General features: G+C 38.6%; 1 protein-coding gene across 3 annotated transcripts in view; it reads right to left on the bottom strand.

Annotated features, from left to right (window-relative positions):
- NPEPPS (aminopeptidase puromycin sensitive) overlaps window positions 1-19,786 on the bottom strand; it is a 41,088-nt gene extending 21,302 nt beyond the window's left edge. For 2 of the 3 annotated variants that reach the window (XM_067311807.1, XM_067311810.1), the window contains exons 1-3: window positions 19,654-19,786; window positions 9,601-9,685; window positions 1,202-1,279 (exon numbers count right to left, since the gene is read on the bottom strand). In XM_067311807.1, the coding sequence (XP_067167908.1) occupies window positions 1,202-1,279; window positions 9,601-9,685; window positions 19,654-19,776 (286 nt within the window). In that variant the 5' untranslated portion in view covers window positions 19,777-19,786. Of the gene's footprint in view, window positions 1-1,201; window positions 1,280-9,600; window positions 9,686-17,006; window positions 17,047-19,653 lie in introns of those variants that run through there. The other variant, XM_067311809.1, reaches the window with a different exon arrangement.

The following is a 19,786-nucleotide window of genomic DNA, read 5'->3' as shown; positions in this document are numbered from 1 at the left end:
TGTTGTAAGGAAAGCAGGCAAAGCCAGAATCACCAAAGTGTTTTAGCACTTGACTGGTAAAATTCCTGACAGGCTCCTGCAGTATTCATTTCTCACCTCCTAAACACATTGCAATAACCTGCAGAGACTTTTTAAGCCAACTGAAAAGTCTGATCTTACAACCCTTACTTTTGAGTAAAGTTTGCAGAAATATAGGATAGCTATTAAGTAATAATAGCATACTAAGAAATCTACTACAGAAGCCAAGGTGGAGCACTGGTTGCATTCTAGCTTGTAAGTCAATTAGTCTCGGGATTTATTCTGCCCTTGATGTCTCTGTGTGAAAGGGGAAACTTGATCTTCATCAAAGGCACCATGCCAATATCCCGCAGAACGAAACACTAACATTTTCTCACCATAGAATCTTTACATTTATGTTTGTAAAGATGAAATAAAACTGCTTTATTCAATCTGTGGAGCTGAGTTCCAGTCTACAAATCCCTCAGAGCAAAAAACTGTAGCAGTGTTTCAAATGAATTAGTACATTCACACCTAGGAAAATACTGCAGTAATTCAGATTAGCTCTTTCTCGGTAAGAGGAGAACAGATCATCAGTATCTAACATAAATAGCTTCTGTGCTTAACTCCCAATAGCAGGTAAATAACTAGAATCATCTCAGGAGTAAGAAGCAAACAGCACTATTAATGAAACAACCTTTCCAATTCCATGGCCTAGAGTGAAAGTGATTTTATCACTTACGTTTCCTACTGATCTTATCAATAATTTTAGTATCAAAGGAACTTTGTAGAAGAGGTGTCATAAGTCAAGCAAATAATCTGCACTGCCTGTTATAAATAAATCTAGCACTGTCCATTCTTTGACAAGTCAAATATACAATCAAAATATTTACTGCAAAACTAGAAATATAGCAACTTTTTATGACACTTATTTGAAATGCATTCTTTGTACTAGCTAAGGGAATTTGATCTCTAAAATACTTCCAGAATTAACTTCAACCCAATTCAGCTAGATAATGGATATTTAAAAGAACCCCATTCTTTCAGTCTTCTGTTGACTTAAAACGGACAGACTCCCTAGGGAGCATGACATTCACAGTTAGTAACTTAAGAGAAGACAGCACTATCTTCTTCTAGCTTTTCAAAGAGCAAACACCTTAAACACACAGTTGAGCCAAGCTGCAAGCATGAAAATACCTCTTACCTTTCTGAAGAGTACTGGGAAAGGAAAGAGTAACCTTTTCATCCTCATTTTGGTAGTTGAACCCTGTGGCATGTACCTCTGAAAGATTAAAAAAAATTACCTTCTTCAAAATAAGACCCAGAGATGTTTCTTTAACTCATGAGCATTTTGGTGCTTTAAAATGAACTGAATCAGCTGAATGTAACAATAATGCTGTAGTTACTGAACACATCAATTAAGATTTCAAATAATCCAGAAAAATATAAGTGTAAGCAACCAAGAAATGCCACTGTCGGAGTTCCATGTTATATTATATGGCTTCAGACAACTAAATCCACCATATTTACAGAGCATGAGCCACAGACTCAAGCAAACACCTCACACTCCCTTCCACTTCTGCCATACATATTGTCCATCAGAGTGCTGCACTCATGTGCCTGAGAAGCCTCCTGCTGTGGGGAATAATGAAAGCTATACCGTTAAATTGTAAACTTACAGTAGGAACAGTGTCTTGTACAACGTCAAGAATGTTGGTGACAACTACTACAGTCCTGACATATGGTAAAATATTGCACAAACTCCCTCAATGTTAAATGCCTACATCAGTGCAGCAGGATTCATGCTAATTATCCCAAAAGAGAATGATTATGATTTAACTAATTTCTGGATCTCAGTCTGAAAAACACAGTAATGTCCAAAGCAAGGTGTGTGTTTGGTTTTAATCACAAAGAAAAAAAATACATTGATTTTATTTAAAAATTGTCTTCAGAAGAAGGGACCTACCTCAGAGTTTATATACCATTCAACAAGGGCATCCAAACTCAATTGGAATATTAAGCACTATGGCATTTGCACAGCATTTGGATCTATTTGTAGATGCAAACATCTGAACTATGAGGCCAAGCTGGACAGATTGCGGGGAGGGGGAAATCAGTACACGGGAATTAAGCTGTCCTGCAGCCTAGAGCTAGCAGAGCTAAGAGAGAACACCCCATGTGGCTTGTTCCTTCCTAATTTATCCAATGGTATTCACTGCATCTGAAGTGACTTGTATCTATGCTACTTCAATCAAAAAAAAAAGAAAAAAAGAAAAAAAAGAAAAGCTACATAGGATCTCATTTTGCAAGTTCTATATACTTTGCTCTGTCCTTATCCACAGAAACACCACAATACTAGCAGTCTTTAAGGAACGCAAATCTGTGCCAGAACAAAACAGCAACACTATTTCTACCACACATCAGTGTCTTGAACTAGCAAACTCTGTAAGCCTGTACATAGCAAGACATTTTTCTGTGCAGGTATACTGATGTATTATTCGAGCTTTATAAATACAATAAGCATTCCACAGTTCAGTATAGTTCTAAAGGATTCAGGAAACGCACAGACTAGTTCAAAATAATGGCATTCCTAGTATAAGCTGTCTATCCCATCCCACTTACATCACTGAATTCAAAGTGAAAACACACCTAGGATATTGAAATGCTAGCAAGGGTCAAACAGTCTCTCCAGTTACTTTCAAAATTCACTTAGGAAGGCATATTTAGTAAATAGCTCCAGTTATCTATTGAAATAGATACTAATTTTTGAATGGTCACAGGAAAAAGGACAAAAAGAACACTGGAAACTGCTGCGGTACACAGAGGTGAATACCCTAAAAGAAAAACACACTCCCATATCAACTTCTTCATTATGGAAAATTCTGAGCGATAAACCTTGTTTGAAACAATTTAATATTGAAGATTCTCCAGGATCAAGTATCATTACAAGAATCCAAGTATACAATTTCAAAGGCAACCTAAGCATACTCAAATGTTCAGCTCAGTGAAGTCGTTCCATATGTGATAAAATTAACAGCAAACATGTTTTTGTTTTTATAAAATAAAGTGCTATTTATTCTGGCATATTACGATTTCAGCGTTAAGTCACACAGAGTAAATACCAACCTCTGCTCACAGAACATTAATGCAGAAACTCCATGAATGCATTAGTCTTAACTACTGGTTTCACAGTACTCTGCTCAGGGTTTAATCAGCATTAACAACTGTAATAGGGTGTATAATACAAAATTCTTACAATAAAACAATTCTAGCTATAAAAAAAATACAATACAGAACAAATTCAAGAGAAAAAAAATCTTTATAGAAGCGAGTAGAAAAACTTTAGACTACTGGTTTGTACTAAGGAGCTCCAACATTTTAAAATCTATATTTTAAGTGGGATGAGATAGACAATTTAAAAAGAATGCATGCCTAGGACATTAAAATACTAACATATGCTGAGCAATGCCTTCTAGTCTCTTTCAAAGTTTACCCAGGAAGAAAAGTAAGGGTTTAGGTTTTTCCCTGTGGAATACTGAGGCAGGAAAAGATCCATTATAAGTTGGCGAGATGTTATTCAGTAGAATGCTAATGTGCAACATGTTAGTCTGAAAATACAGGCCAATACTGGGCTTCCAAGTAACACAAAGGAGTGGAACTGATTGCTGACTACATCATTTAGATTTGATGACTTTTGACCCCGGCTATCTTTAGAGTCCAACAGAGAACAAACCTGTTGTTCTAAGATAGCACATTAGTGACCTCTGTCAAACATGGAAGGAGGGGCTGAATACCTGTCAGAAATTTATGTTAGTCTGCCTGGAAGGAGCATCACTACTGGACAGCCTGCAGATGCCGAGCTGTCAGCTTGTGGTCAGAGGCTGAACGAAAACCTGAGGAACTTCTGATATAGATCAGAACCAGAATGCAGTCCCCCTCTCTCCCCCCCACCCCCCAAGTATTTTAAAAGAACCACAGCAAACCAAAAACATTTCTATCTTTTTGCAACTTCTAATGGAAACAATCTGACAGTGATGAAAAGCAATACCACTTCAGATACATAGTTCCAATTTACTGAAACTGAGAAATATAAAAGAATGCATGTTATGCAGATCTTCTGCCAAATGTTGACAATGAATATTAGATTTCCCCTTCCTCCTTGCCCAAACATGTCATCTTTCCTAAGTGTATTTAAATTTGCAGCTCCACTGCTTCATAATCTTTTTAACCTGTACTAGCAAAGACACAGGTAAACATTATGAGTACTAGAAGAGTGAAACCCTTCATTCCTCCCCCCCCCCCCAAAAAAAAAAGACTCTAAGAAATCATATTAAGACATGCAGAAAGCAACTTTGTTCGCAAAACCTCTCAACCCTAATTTTGGTGTCAGAGCCCATTGACCCTAAGGTTAGAAACAATGTTTAAACAAGTTACAGTTTAAATATGCTGAAAGTAACCATTTCACTAGTAACGCTGCACACTCCCAATATATACTGATCACAGTCTTCACGAAAGAAGGCCATGAGTCTTGTGATATTTGAGGACTGTCTCACTTGCCATGACAACTATCCTCTGATGAAAATTTAAAAGTAATGGCAAAAGTACATCTGGAGCAAAAAAACAGGCAACTCACTTAAAGCTTCACAAGACACGTACTCATTTATGAGTTAGTGTCTAGAATCATGTGTCTTTCCATGCTCAACTCTGGAAATTTTGTGTAATTCTCAAAGAAGCTGCTTATATAGCCATTCCTAAAACAGTGGCATAAAAATGAGACCAAAGATTCAAAATTTCAACTTTTTTTTTTTTTTGAAACTATTCAGTGCCAATAATTTAATCCACAGCAAAAGGATCATGGAAACGTCAACGATACTTTTTGTAAGAGTTTAGGAGAATTGCTTATAACAAAGATGTAATTGCAGTAAAAGGCTGTCTGAATTCCTGACAGAGTTGAATACAAAAGCTCCTGAGGAGAACAACACAATTTTGGCAGTCTACGAACTTTGGAGAGTTTGGCACTGCAAGGATGTGAGTTAATCACTGGCACATTAGTACACAGTCTGGACCAAGTAGCATGAGAAAATAAAAAGCTGTTAGTGCTCAATGTCTTTGGAAAAATACATAAAAATAGGATCTAGCAACCCTCCCAAACACAGAGCACTACATATCCAATTTTACAATAGTATCTTAAATAAATTACAGTCCTTCTACAGAGTACTTCCTGAAATTGCACAGTAACCAGATGGATGCATCAATTAATGATTCCAATTTCTGTATTACATGCCTATAAATTTGGATCCTAGCCAAAGGTTTTAAGCAGCATGTCAAATGTACATCTATTTCAAAACAAGGACAAAGCCAAGTGCTAAAGATGGAGCTATAAATGTTAGAAGTCAAGCCGACTGTAAAAGACTTTGTCCTGCACAAGCCATTTTTTTTTGAGTAGCCACTATTCTATGGCATTGAGAAGTCACTGGCAATTAATGTATGGTAGCTTAATGAGCTAGTATTCTTCAGAGTTGCAGTGACTCTGCACCCCCCTTACACTCATCATGAAATTGTACTCTAGATATTAAAGTCAATATTCCGCTGGTATTTCCAGGCCACTGGAAAGCATCATTTAGATACACTTGGGTCATGTTGCTTAGCTTTTCACAAACACTCATAATTTTTCTGTTGCTGTTTCTAAACTGAGGTTCTGTTGTAACCACATGGCTTTAAGCACCAGCATCCAAGCACGTCCCTACCATCATGAGAAGGAAAAGACTAAAATAATGAGTGCTGGCAATCTTAAAAGGAAAAAAAAAAAAAAACTTTAAAAGTTGAAATATAAACCAAAAAGTTCACTAAATTATTTCTGCTAAACCAACATCACTATGGCTACTTGTAGTTTCCTATATGAAATTACCAATTACTGCTCTTTGAGCATCTCAAAATTTAAGAAGCTGCTTTAGACCCCACAGCATCTGAAAAGCTTTCCAAGCTAAACAAACACAATGTAATTTGCTGATTATGACTTCATGCTTAATTTCACAGCTCCTTAAAAAGAGAGATTCACAGGAAGCTCAAACTACTCAGCGTTCAGTAAGTATGAAACTCAATACCCTAAAATTTAACTTAATAACCAACTTCTTGGATATGCCTTCTCAGTTCTTCGTTTAGTTCAGCAAAGCCAACCACGTGAACAAAGGTAGTACAGGTCATGCATAACTAATCACTAAGGCTGCATTATAAACATCTGACTACAAATACCAAAACCTCTAGCTTCTGGAAAACAAAAACAATTCCTCCTTATGACTTTTTTTTTTTGGGGGGGGGGGGGGTGGGAATAGGGAGGCAACATAATAAAAACTTTAGCAACAGAAAACTCAGAAACAACGTAACTGGCACAAGTAACAAATTTACAATCTCCAGTTACAATCGCTACAATCATTAGTTTTGTGATGAAATTGCAAGTTTTTCTACTCGATACTTTTGAGTAATCAATCTCTGCTTGTTCATTCTTTACTCTCACTCAATTGTGGACTGTGTATCAAAACTTACTTTAGCTTTAAAGGTTCTTAGAGGACCCTATTTCAGCTTTGTATCAAATATGGGGCAATAATCTGATTTCCTTGCAAATCTGCATTAAAATTCCAAAGACCACATTCTACTACATCCATCTCCAGAAGAATGAATAGGAGGGGAGGGAAAACACAGTCCACAATTTCAGTTAAGATTTCTGTTCTTGCACAAGCCACAGTTGAATCTGCTACAAATGCACTAGATACTCAAGACAAATAGTAATTATTATTAAAAGAATAAATTATTCTGCACAAAAGTCAACAGATCACCTCCGTAAATAAAGGGAATGCATCTGTTGAACAAGAAGGTCCCTTTTTCACACAGCTACTTTTCAGAATAGAACTACACTTGAAAGAAGATAAGTGACCCATTATCTCGTCTCACATTTAGCAATGTATGCATGAGACAAATTCTTCCCCACTGAAGTACAGAACTAAAAGAGGTAGCAATTCCTCACCAGAGCCTTGAAAGGAGAAAGCATCATGATCTTATAACTGGTTTTCAAATATTCTATATAGGTAACTTGTAAAAAGGCTTACCTAAGTAACTAAATCCAACTGATCTGTCTGGTATTTTTGTTGGTTCATAGGACTATATTGTGTGTTCTGTTTTTGAGACTAGTTATACAATTACCATCTAAAAGCAGTGCACAATAGCAGCATTAGTAAGACTGACTTGATCTGTACCAACAGGTGCCAGCAAATAGTCTGCCAATTTCATGCAATTTTACTTCGAAAGCCATTATACTATTTGGCAGTTTACCAGACTGAAAGATATGTTTTAACCCTATGAAGCCAGACTATAATTATAGAAAACATGCTTTCCGTGCAACAAGACTGTATTTTAAATATTTACGCTACAACCGTTGGAGAGATGGGTGCCTAACCCATAACCAGAGTGCCATATTCATATTCCTGTGTGTCCAGAATGCCATATTCAAACCTATCTGAAAATCAGAATGAAAGAATTTAAGCCAAAGATTTTCTAATTTCCATTTTACTCAGTTCTAAAGGCTAAAAAAAGAAATAAAATACAAACCTAAATACTCTACATTAAGCTCTGATCTTAATACTTCAAAGATATGAGGAGAGTACATCACTGTTAAAGAATATGAAAGTAGACCTCTAAAGGGGAGGGAAAACAGCTCTGAAAACAAGATAATACACAAACGTCCTCTCTTTTTTTAAGGTATTTTCCTTGATTTGAGTGGAAAGACCCTTTGTTCTTAGGTACCTTTTCCATTTGCAGTCAGTTTCTCTTTGCTAAAATGAGAAATTAATGTGCAGTTTGGGCCTATGGCATAGTGGTAGGTGGGATAAACTCTATACACACTCTTATTACCACCATTCTCTTTATCTCCTCATTACCCAGTGTAAGAAATAGCTCCATGAGTGCTTAGCAACACAGTGCATCTAATCAACTAAAGACCACTAACGGCAGTGTGTGAAATCCATGCAGGAATGGAGTGCCAGGGTACAATCCAGTAATCTGAATTAAACTCATATGGAACAGCAAGCCCTGCATTCTTTCGCTATCAAAGCTAAGTGGCCAGATTCCAAGCTATTTGGTAATACTCTACTACCGCCCTCTTTCACTACGGACGACACTTCCTGCAGGGAGCTCCACTTTTCCACAACACACCCACTGAATGCTACTTCCTTAGAGCACAGATTCCTGTCTACCTAGGCACCACTCAGCTGCTCACAACCACACCTAGGAAGCCCTCTGGTTTCTTTAATACCACATTAAATTTGGGGGGGGGGGGGGGGTGTTTAAACAAAGACTTATCACAGATGTTCCTCGTCACATGAAAAATCTATTAGCCATAGGATAAGGTCATTTCAAAGAATATCACTAAAACAAGAACTGAAATTGTCTCTATCAAATCCAGCCCAGAAAATTAAGATTTTTTTTCTTTAGGTGATCAGAAAAGTATAGTCCTTTTCTCCAACTTCCTTCAGCTGTTGGATAAGCATACTGCAGAAATTTAAACCTAGTCAAAGGAACACCTTTCTCATATTCATAATCATGGTTTTAAAGTGCTTCATGACATCACTGTGGCATTTTCCTCACAGAAAGGGAAGTTCTAGGAGCTTTTTGCTGCCTGGAGAATTTAAGAAACAGTCATGCACAGTGGACCAAATAGCTATTATCCTTGAAATACTAAAGGCTCCTTAAGAAAATCAGAAAGGCTCTGCAGACTATTAGAGTATCACTCTGTTTCATAGAGTTTATTTTCCACACCTTAATCATTTCATGCCTTAATTGCTACAGTGTCTTCATACCTGCCAAATCTCCCCAAAATACAATTAGTGAAGACATCCACTACTGTAACAGTGTGTTACTAACAGGTAACTACTTCTTGAATTTCTTCAGTAACTTCCAGTCTTTCACTGACCTGTGTCCCTGCCATTGTCTCCTTCATATAATCACTTTTTTCATGATGCCCTGCACTTGGAACATTCCCCTCAGTGTCAATTAATTTGTAAAACTTTGTACATGTATAATGGAATACAGACAAATAATCATGTCGAAAGAGTCAAACATCCTTTCATCTATAACACTGAGGCACTACAGAGCAGAATGTAGATTTCATAGGAGTTTCAGCTAACTTTTTAAAATGTGATGTAAATATCAGGGATGAGAACAGAATGAAGTTTTAGGTAACTCGGTGCTTTTAGAAGTAGGTTAGTTTCAGCTTTCTTACGCTTTTTGAAGCAAATACTTGAACAGTACGCATTTCCAGACATCTTTTCAGTAATAAGGAGCAATGAAAAACAACCCTTATAAATGGATTCTGAACACATATGCCACTGTTCCCACAGACTGTGCCCTATTTTTCACATGGTCATCAGGATGGTCTATAAAACAACTTAGAGCTTATAATGTACATCTTAAACATCTATACAAACTAAACAATTATATTCAAGAGCTAATATTATAAAGTATTTTGCAGGTTATTAACTGTTAGCAACAGCACTTCATGTCAGAAATGAAGCAGATTAGCATGTAGAAAATCCAGCAAAAAAGCATTCCTACCTTCGTCTCCTTCTGGCGCATAGGAAGCTGTAATAATGTCAATGTCAGCACAGTTCATCACAATTTGGTTGGTTGCCTGTTTTACCTGTAAGAGAATTTCGTCAGCATCAAGAAAAAATGGTGTACCCTACTCTCTTGAGCTCCCTCTTTTGGTAGGCATTCCCATTTCCATTTAAACTAAAAAAAACCTCCATCATGAAGTGTTTGAAGCTAAATTTAGTGCTTCAGAGTGGCAAAAAAGAAGAAGATATACCACTGACTGATCTCATTCTTTCCAGAACATGCATACTTAAATCATGTTCAAGCTATCCAGGCCTATTTATCAAGACTGTAAATTATTTAAGGGAAAGGACCTTGTGTAAAAAATGGCACATAAGCTTGACAATAGGGCTGTTGTACCCCCCTGGAAATCCAAGATAGAAAGACTGTAGGCTTCCTTTTTAGTGATGACCTACAGTAGATTATAATGAAAGTGGAATGCTTTGGAACACAATTAAACCTTTTGAAGATGATCAGAAATACAACCTATAGTGTCAATAGTTTAAAACACTGTACTACAAGAACTTCTTAGGGTAAAACCACCTGCCAAGAAATTCGCCTTTACATTTTCCTGAAAGCTTTCCTTCTGCCAGCTCTTGACTACACACACTTTGCTTTATTTAACAAGTGGCCAGCTCCCAGCATAGTAATAAACTGTCGCACTCTGCCAGCACTCTATTTGGATGCAAGAGCTTGTGTACAGAGCAATTCAAATTAAATATCAATTAATTACAAAGGGGGTTAAATATTTGGGAGTGAAATGAGGAATTATTTAGAAACTTATGCCTAAAACCACTAGAATCATCACACTAGATCAAGCTGATAGTCCAGCTAGACCAGCATACAATTTCTGGCATTAGATAATGCCAGTTCTTCGAGGAAAAGAAGAAGGATTGCTATAACAGTGACTATAATATAATGTATTTATGAAGAAACTTCTTCCTTGCTCCAGCCAGTTTACTCCTTAAAGCATAAGGACTTATATCCTTACTTTGATTTTTTTGCTATTATAACTTTTTAACACCAAATGAACACCTGTATCTGTCACTCTAGTTATCTGCATTTCAACACACCCAGCTGGAACCAACTGAACCAATCTGCAAGTGAGGTAACTGGTTCTCCATGAACCTAGAGCTTTCTCCCCCGTAGCAAAGTTAGCACAGGGCTCGGCACACACGCCCCAGGTCACAGTTCAAGCATCTTTCTGCCATTTCTGCTAAATGTCAGTACCTATACAAGACGAGTAAACAGAAACAGATAGTCAGTGTTTAGTCACTCTACCTAGACTCATTAAAAGAATCGCTCCTTAGTCATTGTGTACAGGACAGAAAACAAGTCTAGCCAGTGATAAGAGAGGCTTAAGAAATGTAAATGTATAAATTAACAGTAGTCCCTACATCAGAAGAATGCTCCATCTAGTCTAATAACCTGTTAACCATAAGGGCTAATACCAGGCGCTCCAAGAGAAAACAGCCCCCCAAAGGATGTTAATATGAGACAAACCTCATTCAGAAGTTTCCTTCTAACCTCCGACAGTGGCCAGTTTTGCTTCTGAAGCAAATGTCTATAGCTTATTCCTAATAACAGAATGGTTTGTATAATAATCGCATCTATAGTTATACTTTTTGACAAGTGTAAATATTAGTGAACCTTTCAAACTTCGACAAATCTGTCACACACTGCAGTAGGAGGTCATACAGAACAGTGTGAGAAGAGCTGTGTTGTTTTCACCATGTTGCATCTTCATGATTATAAAAACAAAACAATGTTACCTAATAAACTTAATATGGCACTACAACATGAAATACAGGATGCTTCCAAGGCATAAGACTAAAAAATTTAACAGCTGAAGTGACACAGGTTAGATTTAAAGATTCTAGTAAAGAATAATAAACTGAATCCTAATTTTTTAATTTAGTGTGTGTGTGTAAAACTAAAGGGTTACACCACCTCCCCAAAACAAAGATCAATACCCAATAATTTTCATCACAAGATTAAGGGTTGGGGTTTTTGGTGTTCTTTTGTTTTGTTTTTGTTTTTTTAGTCTTCCAAAACACAGAAAAGTCAGGATGAGAAAATTTTTTTATAAATATACTGGTAGAGACCTTTCTTCAGTTTACAAATCCAACTCTCTCAGGATTAAGAAATCAAGATGTATAAAGAGTGACCCAAATTTCAGACAATACTGGCTTTAACAATAGACTTGATCTTTAAAAAAACAAACTCTTCTGCAGACAGAATAATTTCCACTGCAGAATACGAGAGTCTGGGTTTAAGCAGAGACAACTTCAGAGGACCCTTAGAAAGGCAATTACCTATTTTTAGATTTTCCTTACCTCCTACAAATATCAAGTCAGTTTTACAAAAGAGTGCAACATACTAGAAAACATTTAAAGGGATCAAGTTAACTGGGTGCCTGAAAAATGTTACCCTCTAATTCCCACAAATGAAGGGCAAAATTCAGCATGTAGATATGAATATTCATTGTGTACTGCACAGCACACTTCTGAGGCTCTCATAATTCAACTCAGTAAGAAAAAAAAGTTTTCACATTGGCACACAGGTACTAGTATAAGCGCCTCCCCCTCTACTCCACTAAAAATAATGAAGTACAAAACCACTTTTAAGAACAGAAACAGAACTATAAACCACCCAACATACTTATGACCGTTTTACCTCACTAGAACCTATATCCTGATGCTTACAGACGCCACATACATTATGAAGATGAATATGTTTTACTGCATGCAATACCTTGAAACTGCTTTTATAGTGCTGAGAAAATTATTTTCTGGAAGATGTATTTATGCTCATGCAGTACTTCTCATGAATGCAATAATGTTAAAAAGGCAAAAAACCATCTCACTGCATAAGGTATAGCCAATTACAAAACTGCATATCTGTGAACTGTCATCCCTGCTTCACCTCACTGTTTGATAAAATAAATTTACTCTTCAAAAAGAGGAGGCTAATCAAAGCAATTTAGTCAAAAAGGAGAGGGAAAAGATAATAAATACCAAGCTACAAATGGCCAGAATGAAAGCAATTCTGCCATAAAGCTGACATGCTTAAAAGCAGAATAGGATGAACTAAGATCAATATCTGGAACCAAGGAATGAATTTCAAAACTTTAATCTTGTTACATCCAATAGATGAAACTACAGTAACATTAATCAGAGTTCAAATACCTATCAAGATTAGCCACACAAAGATCCCACAAGAAGGTCTATCCTGCAATAAAACAGTGGACCTTTAGGACCTTTTGACTCTGCCAGTAGCCTGTTGTCAGAAAAAGATGAAACATGCTTCCCATCCCCCTACACATCCATTTTCATGCTCAGCATTCATTTTTGGAGAGAAAAATCTCGCCCAACAGAAGATCTCAGCTTAAGTTCCCCCCCCCCCCAAAGTTTTCCAAAGTAATATCATTGGGAACAGAAAAAGAAATAGAAAAACCAATTATTTGACTATTACTCATGCCACAATGCACAACTTAGTACATAAGATAATAAAATCATGCTTGCCTTAGTGCCCCCAAAAAATGCAAAAGGTGAAAAGTAGCAACTCAGCAGACAATTACTACCTATCTCAAATGATGTTATGAATCTAAATAGCATCAGCCTGGGAGGCATAGTTCAAAGAGTCTTCTTATAGTTTTCATCTCATAATAATCAATAAAGTCACAGTTGCATTCACAGACCTGGACACTTACTTTGTCAAAAGTGCCCCAAATGCAACCACAGCACTAAAAAGAAAGTTATTCTATAATTCATTTAAAAATTCAAAAATTAGATATTAAGAAAAAAATGCATTGAAAAAAAATCAAAGCTTTAAAAATTGAATTGATTTTAACATATTGGTATACAGTCTTAGTTTAAAATGTCAAAGAACTGTTTTTCTCCATAGATATTTCTGTCCAACTCTTTTTCCCCCTCTTATCTTCAAGTTATGTTGCACATTAAGTCCACTGATGGGGGCCACAAGTAAAGACTCAGACAACCTCACCTGCACTATTATTTTGAAACCAAGTAAATAATGAAGGAATTTTCAAAACTCTGCCAAATAGGACTCAAAGATGCTGTAAAGCTTTTTGCTTCTCACTAGATATCAGAGCAGGAGAGGAGTTGAGGGAAAAGCTTTTGTAAGACATTAGAAACAAGATTTTGAATGGCTTCAGTGGAATGTCTATGTATCTGAAATACAGAAAGAAGTGCATTGAAAGACACCTTCCATATTCAGAACTAATTCTCCAGAGCCATTCGTAAGACTAGATAATTAAAATCTTGTCATTCTCAGCTTCAGAATCCTTTTCTAAATGCTGCATTATAACAAGCATGTATGTTTTTAGCATTTTGCTCTCTAAAAACAGACAACTAAAGTTACTTCAACTCTGTTCTAGGATGCATCTTTTTCAGAATTTCTAACATCAATGAGAAGAGGAATAAGTTTTATTAATCTGTATCTAGAGAAAATTATGGTAGCCAAAGTAGTAAAATTACCAATGCCAAGACTTATTGGCCCACTGAAAAAATTCACTTCATTTGAAAAAGCATCCAACTACGTTCATCTGAAGTTGTTATGCATACTTCAGAAGTGTAAAATTCACACAGACAAGTAAATCCCTTCGTAACTATGATTAATGCAATCATTTTAGCCTTATGAGTTACATAACTGAAAAGGTCTTTCTGTGGGGGAGAGAAGGAAAGACATTCCTAGTTTTGAAGCTGGTGCTGTAAAGATACATGGAACCAAGAGCTCCTGACTTTGAAGCACTGAACAGACTTTGACACACAGCTTGGTACCTTTAATACTCACATCTAATTTAAAATATTGTAAATTTAAATTGCAATGCTAAATAATATGACCTTATAGTAGACAACTTCCCCCCCATCCCGAAAGAGATACTGACCCACAAACACTACATCTATTAAGCTGAATTTTTCAAGGTTTACATACAGAGCTTTGCAATCTTTAACTGACACACAGCAAGATCAGAAGACTACACATCTTTAGTCTAGCAGATACTGCATAAGCAACCTATAAAAAGCAACCGATACAGGTTAAACATTACTAAATATAACAGAATATCCCTAAGACATTAAAGGGACTGCAAAAGAAGATATTTGAAAGGGCCATCTACTTTATGCTGTAAATTCTTTTAAGTAACAGATAGGCTGTTTTGTGACCCAGAAGCACCTCTGACTGTAGTTTGTAAAGAAAGAAATGAATTGCCACAACATTCTCCAAAGAAAGTTGCTTATACAGTGGTAAATACCAGGAAGTTAGAACACAACCTTGTATCTTTCCAAAGCTCTGCGCTACTACACCCTAAGCCCAACAGGTGATTGTTTGGAGCCATGACAGCATTAAGAACTTCCATTTAGAAGCTTAAAATAAATGTTGGAAGGCAGATGATTATTTCTGTTGCTAGTTAGCTCATGTTTGCTTTTTCAATGTGATGCTGAAGGACAGAATGACAGCACATCCCTTCTTTGTTCCCAGCCCTCAGTTAAGCCTTCCAGGAGTCAAAAGCAGAATGGAATAAAGTTGAACTAGACACTGAATAATACGACTGCACTGCACTGATAGCTTGACCCTTAGAATCAAGGTTATAATAATTAACTCTTCAGCTAATAGATGAATAAAGTAGATGAACTATTTCTACTTAAAAAAAAAAACAAAAAAACTTAATTGTGCTTGTTCAGAAACATCCACACCCAATTCCCCCACCCAAATCAACAGTTTAAAATACTAAAAGACAGCCTAACTAACAGGCCAAACACAGGACTGTGAGCAGACAACTGTACTTCAATTCCAGATCTGCTACTGACATGCAATGTTTGATTCTCCTACAACCACATTTTGCCCATCTGTGATAAATGAACTATTTTCCAAGGAATCCTTAAGGATTTTTGTTTTTTAACTGTGGTAAGTAGCAATTATAAACTGTCAGTTTATATAAATGTTGCATAATTCTACAGACTTCCAAAGTATTCATATAACCACAAATTACATTATTTAAAAAACTTGAGTAATCAGACCAAACTGAATATTTAGGTTATCAGATACTTAACAAGCTCAGTTTCAAAAGGCTATAAAATTAAACTTTATCAAGAGACAGATTACAGTATTGATCTTTCATCAAGAAATAACAAATAGTAGACAGAGGGCCAGATTCTCTAACTTGAAAACTAGAAGTGACATAATATACAACACACACTACTTCTTTTCAAGTCTTTGAAATCAACCTGGTCACTGTTGACACTGAAGCAACAGCCTTATCTTTTAATCATAAAAGACTTTATCCTCCCAAACTCATTTGAAGGAACCATACAAGTGTAACATTTATTATTGTGGCATAGAGACAAAGTGTTTGTTAAGTTACTTATATGTGTAAAAGCCTACAGAACTCTACTGTCCAAAGCCAAGATTAAAGGTTATTTAACACTTTGTTAGGTCTTGGTGCTCAAGTCAAAAGACTTAAAAATTCTACATGGAAGTCAAATCCTGCTTAAGGGCTCTGAGTGAGAAATACAAATTCATTTAATAAGTGCTTACCTGTAAATATCTTGATAAAATGTTACAGCCTTCACTAATTCAAGTTTGGTACTAAAGATGCAATATAACAAGGAAAACAAACACTTTTGATGTACTTAATGACAAGTTTTCATAACCTTGTGATTAATCATAACTTATTCCAGTGTCAAAGTTTCAGTATTCACCCTGCAGGTCAGAAAGCATCGCTTCTTTAAGTACCTAATGCATATTACTGCCTGCCCAGCCATTATCATATTGGAACGGTGGCAGAGAGACTAATAATTACTGTTGATTTATTATAAACAACAATACCCGGACCTCCAAGAGGAGGCAGTGTATCTAATGATTATTCTCAACCTGTACCCCAAATCTGAAAATTCAAGGTTTGTGCCTTAACACTAGATTACCTTTACCTTGATGCCTACACAAAGAAGGCTAAAAACAGAATAGCTCTTTAATGAACACTCCGCCTGATTACAAGATGCTAGTAAAAATGTCCAGCAAGTCCTCAAGTGAATCAACTAGATTAAAAAACACACAAACGATCTTTTATTTTCTAGATTCAATCCCAGCTCAATAATAAACAACTAGCATCTATCAGTGCATTATTATTAAATAAGCCATTCCTTTGTACAGAACTATTCTGTCCACCTAATATTTTAGGTGGGCTAGTTGTTCTTTTCTCCATTAAGGTTACAGAATAGTTATCTTCTCCTTTTTTTCTATAATGTGTTTTTCCTGTGCTTTGGACACTGGCAGCCACAGCAAAATTCTCCAATTTTCTAACTCAAAAGAGGCATGCAACCACTCAACCATATCCACCTTTCTACCTCTCTCCTGTACTTGTTTGCGTGCATCTGGGGAAACGACCTCATGATTCTTCCGTCTGTGATTCTTTCCCAGACAGCTGTGAGGAAACCGTCAGCTCGGGGAACTGTGGGAAGCTGCTGGAAGTCTGTCAGCATTGGAGTGATAAAGTTTGCAACATCACCGGAGAGTTAGCATCATTAATTAAACTGAAGCTGGCATTCTGATCTACATCTTCATTACTTGAGTTAGGCCAGACTTAAGAGATCAAACTCCACCAACAAAAAATTGTTTTGTTGATGTTAAGATAACTTAAATTTAAACCCAAGTTTGCTCTGCAGTGAGAACCAAATCTAACTACACTTTTATATCTGTTTATCCTTAATGTCTCCAATAAAATAAAAAAAACATATTGGGAACACATCTGAATTGTTAAGAAGTTATGAAAAAAATTTTAAGTATATATTTTAGATGTTTTAAAATCTCCCCCTTTTTTTTCTCTCTCTCTACTGTGGAAACTTTGTGCTTACCACAATGCAAACAAAGGTTTGGACAACCTTTAAGCCTACAGATCACTATTCTTCCTTAACACATGCCCACAACTGTAGAAAAGTCCAGCATTTTGCATTGTCAGGTGGTATCTGCTGCTCTAGGAATTCATTGAGCAATCCCCTGAACTGCAAACAGTATTAAAAATATCTCAACAGGGCTAAAATCTGCAAACCAAATACCATCCCTACAAGAAGCCTCAAAATCCTGGTTATTCCTGGATTTAAGCTAAATTTCCAAGGCTGTTGTTCAATACTACTTTTTCCTCGGTAGCAATGCTGACTTAAAAAGCCACTACTCCCCTCCCCCAGAGTGTTATTTTTAACCTAGATGATTTCAGTGATCCCATTTACAGCACAGCCCCACAGCTGTAACAGGACTGAGAAACAGCAGCTTGGGTGTGAAGACAGGAATAGGTGGCTAGGATTAAGACGGAAGAGACTGGGAATTTCTCAAGCTAGCATTTTCACCCAGGTTGATATACTGTCAAACTACCTGAGACCCTAAAGACTGCAGCAGCCTGAGGACTTGAACTAAAACAAAATCAGCGTGGAAATTCATAATTTCAGTATTTCTTCCACATGACACTAACTTACTCATCTCTGGTCATCTTCCTCCAGGTCCTTATATAAAGTCACAAGATTCACTATCATTCATAGCCTTTTGCCCTCCCCTACTTCCACAGACACCAGAAACTTGCCCAGTGAGTCACTTGCTACAGTACCTGTGCTTCAGCATTTTTATTACCCAAGTGCAACTTCAATTTTAAAGCAAGGTTTCAACTACCCTTTAGACAAAGATTTAAATCTGTACACATCTCAAAGTATTTAAAACCTCCCTCAAATGTTCTGAGTTCACTATACAGTCATCCCAATTTTAGGAAGAGTCCAGCAAGTCCTTACAATTTTGTATCTATTTCAAGTCACTGCACAAGGAAAGACATGAAAGCAAATTCAGGGAATCTTGCTAGGCACAGCAGTCTGAGAATGACTACGAGACTTCAGGGCTTTCACCAAACGTTCTAGCTTTGAAGCATGAACCCGGGGAAGCTTTTGCCTTTCAGAAATAGCAGAAGACCCAGCGCTTTAGCCTGCACGCCCATTCCTGCTGTTAACTTAGCCTCTTGCTTCGCTGACTTCAAGCTTTTCACAGCACTGCGGCCTACCAGCTTCCCGTACGATACCAGGGGAGTTCTCATTTAATTGTATATGTGGTAGCGTATACACAGCCTTTTCCAGCAAAATCCCGAGCCATCTGAGTGGCTGGACGCCCATAAAAGCAGCACGCTGGGGGCTGAAAACAGGAACAGGGCGCTCGCCACAGATTCGGGGGGGAAATTCGGGGGGAAAAGCGGGGCAGATACCCGCGGCGCCCACCGCCCCGCGCCTAACCTACGTACGGACTTTGGCTAGCGGAGCCGTGCTGGCAGCAGGGGAGGGGGGGGGAAGAAGACGACGGGGCAGCGCCGGGGGGCTGCGGAGGGGCGAGTCCCCCCCCCCCCCCCAGCCACCCCCCGGCTCCTCCCAGGCCGCTGCCGGGGAAGGAGCGGGCAGGGCGGGGCCGCGGGCCGCCCTCTCCCCTTCCCCAGCGCCGGGCCCCGGCCTCCGGCGGGGCTTACACACGTACGCGGCGGGCACTGAATGGAAATGGCGGGGGAGGGCGCCGCTCCCAGCGCTCCCGAGGCCTCCCCTGCACCTGCCCGGCCGCCGCCACACCGGCTGCAACGAAGGCCCCGGCGGGCTGCGAGGGGACGGATCCCCCCGGGCGAGGAGGAGGAGGAGGAGGAGGAGGAGGAGGAGGAGGAGGGTGAGGGGATCCCTCAGCGGGGAGGGGGGGGGAGGGAGGGAGGCTCCCCCCGGGCCTGGCCGTGAGGAGGAGGAGGAGGAGGAGGAAGGGAAGGGGGGGGGGGGGCCGGGCCCGACTCGCTGAGGGGGGCGGGGGGATCCCTCAGGGCCCGGCCGTGAGGAGGAGGAGGAGGAGGGTGAGGGGAAGGGGGATCCCTCGGTCGTGAGGGGAAGGAGGGGGGGGGGGCCGGGCCCGGTTTGCTGACGGGGCTCCCCCAGGCCCGGCCGTGAGGAGGAGGAGGAGGAGGGTGAGGGGAAGGGGGGGGGGCGGCCTTACCTGCACGGCGGCCTCCAGCTTGCCCTCGAAGGTGAAGTCGATGAGGTCGGGCTTGAGGCAGAGTCCGTAGTTGAGGGGGGACACGTCGGCGGGGAGCCGCTCGAAGGGCCGCTTCTCCGGCATGGCGGGGCGG

Source organism: Apteryx mantelli, chromosome 28 (genome assembly GCF_036417845.1).
Source record: "Apteryx mantelli isolate bAptMan1 chromosome 28, bAptMan1.hap1, whole genome shotgun sequence".
In the NCBI taxonomy this organism is placed as follows: Eukaryota; Metazoa; Chordata; class Aves; order Apterygiformes; family Apterygidae; genus Apteryx; species Apteryx mantelli.
Note: the sequence above shows the minus strand (reverse complement) of the source record. Positions and strands in the feature narration are given on the sequence as shown.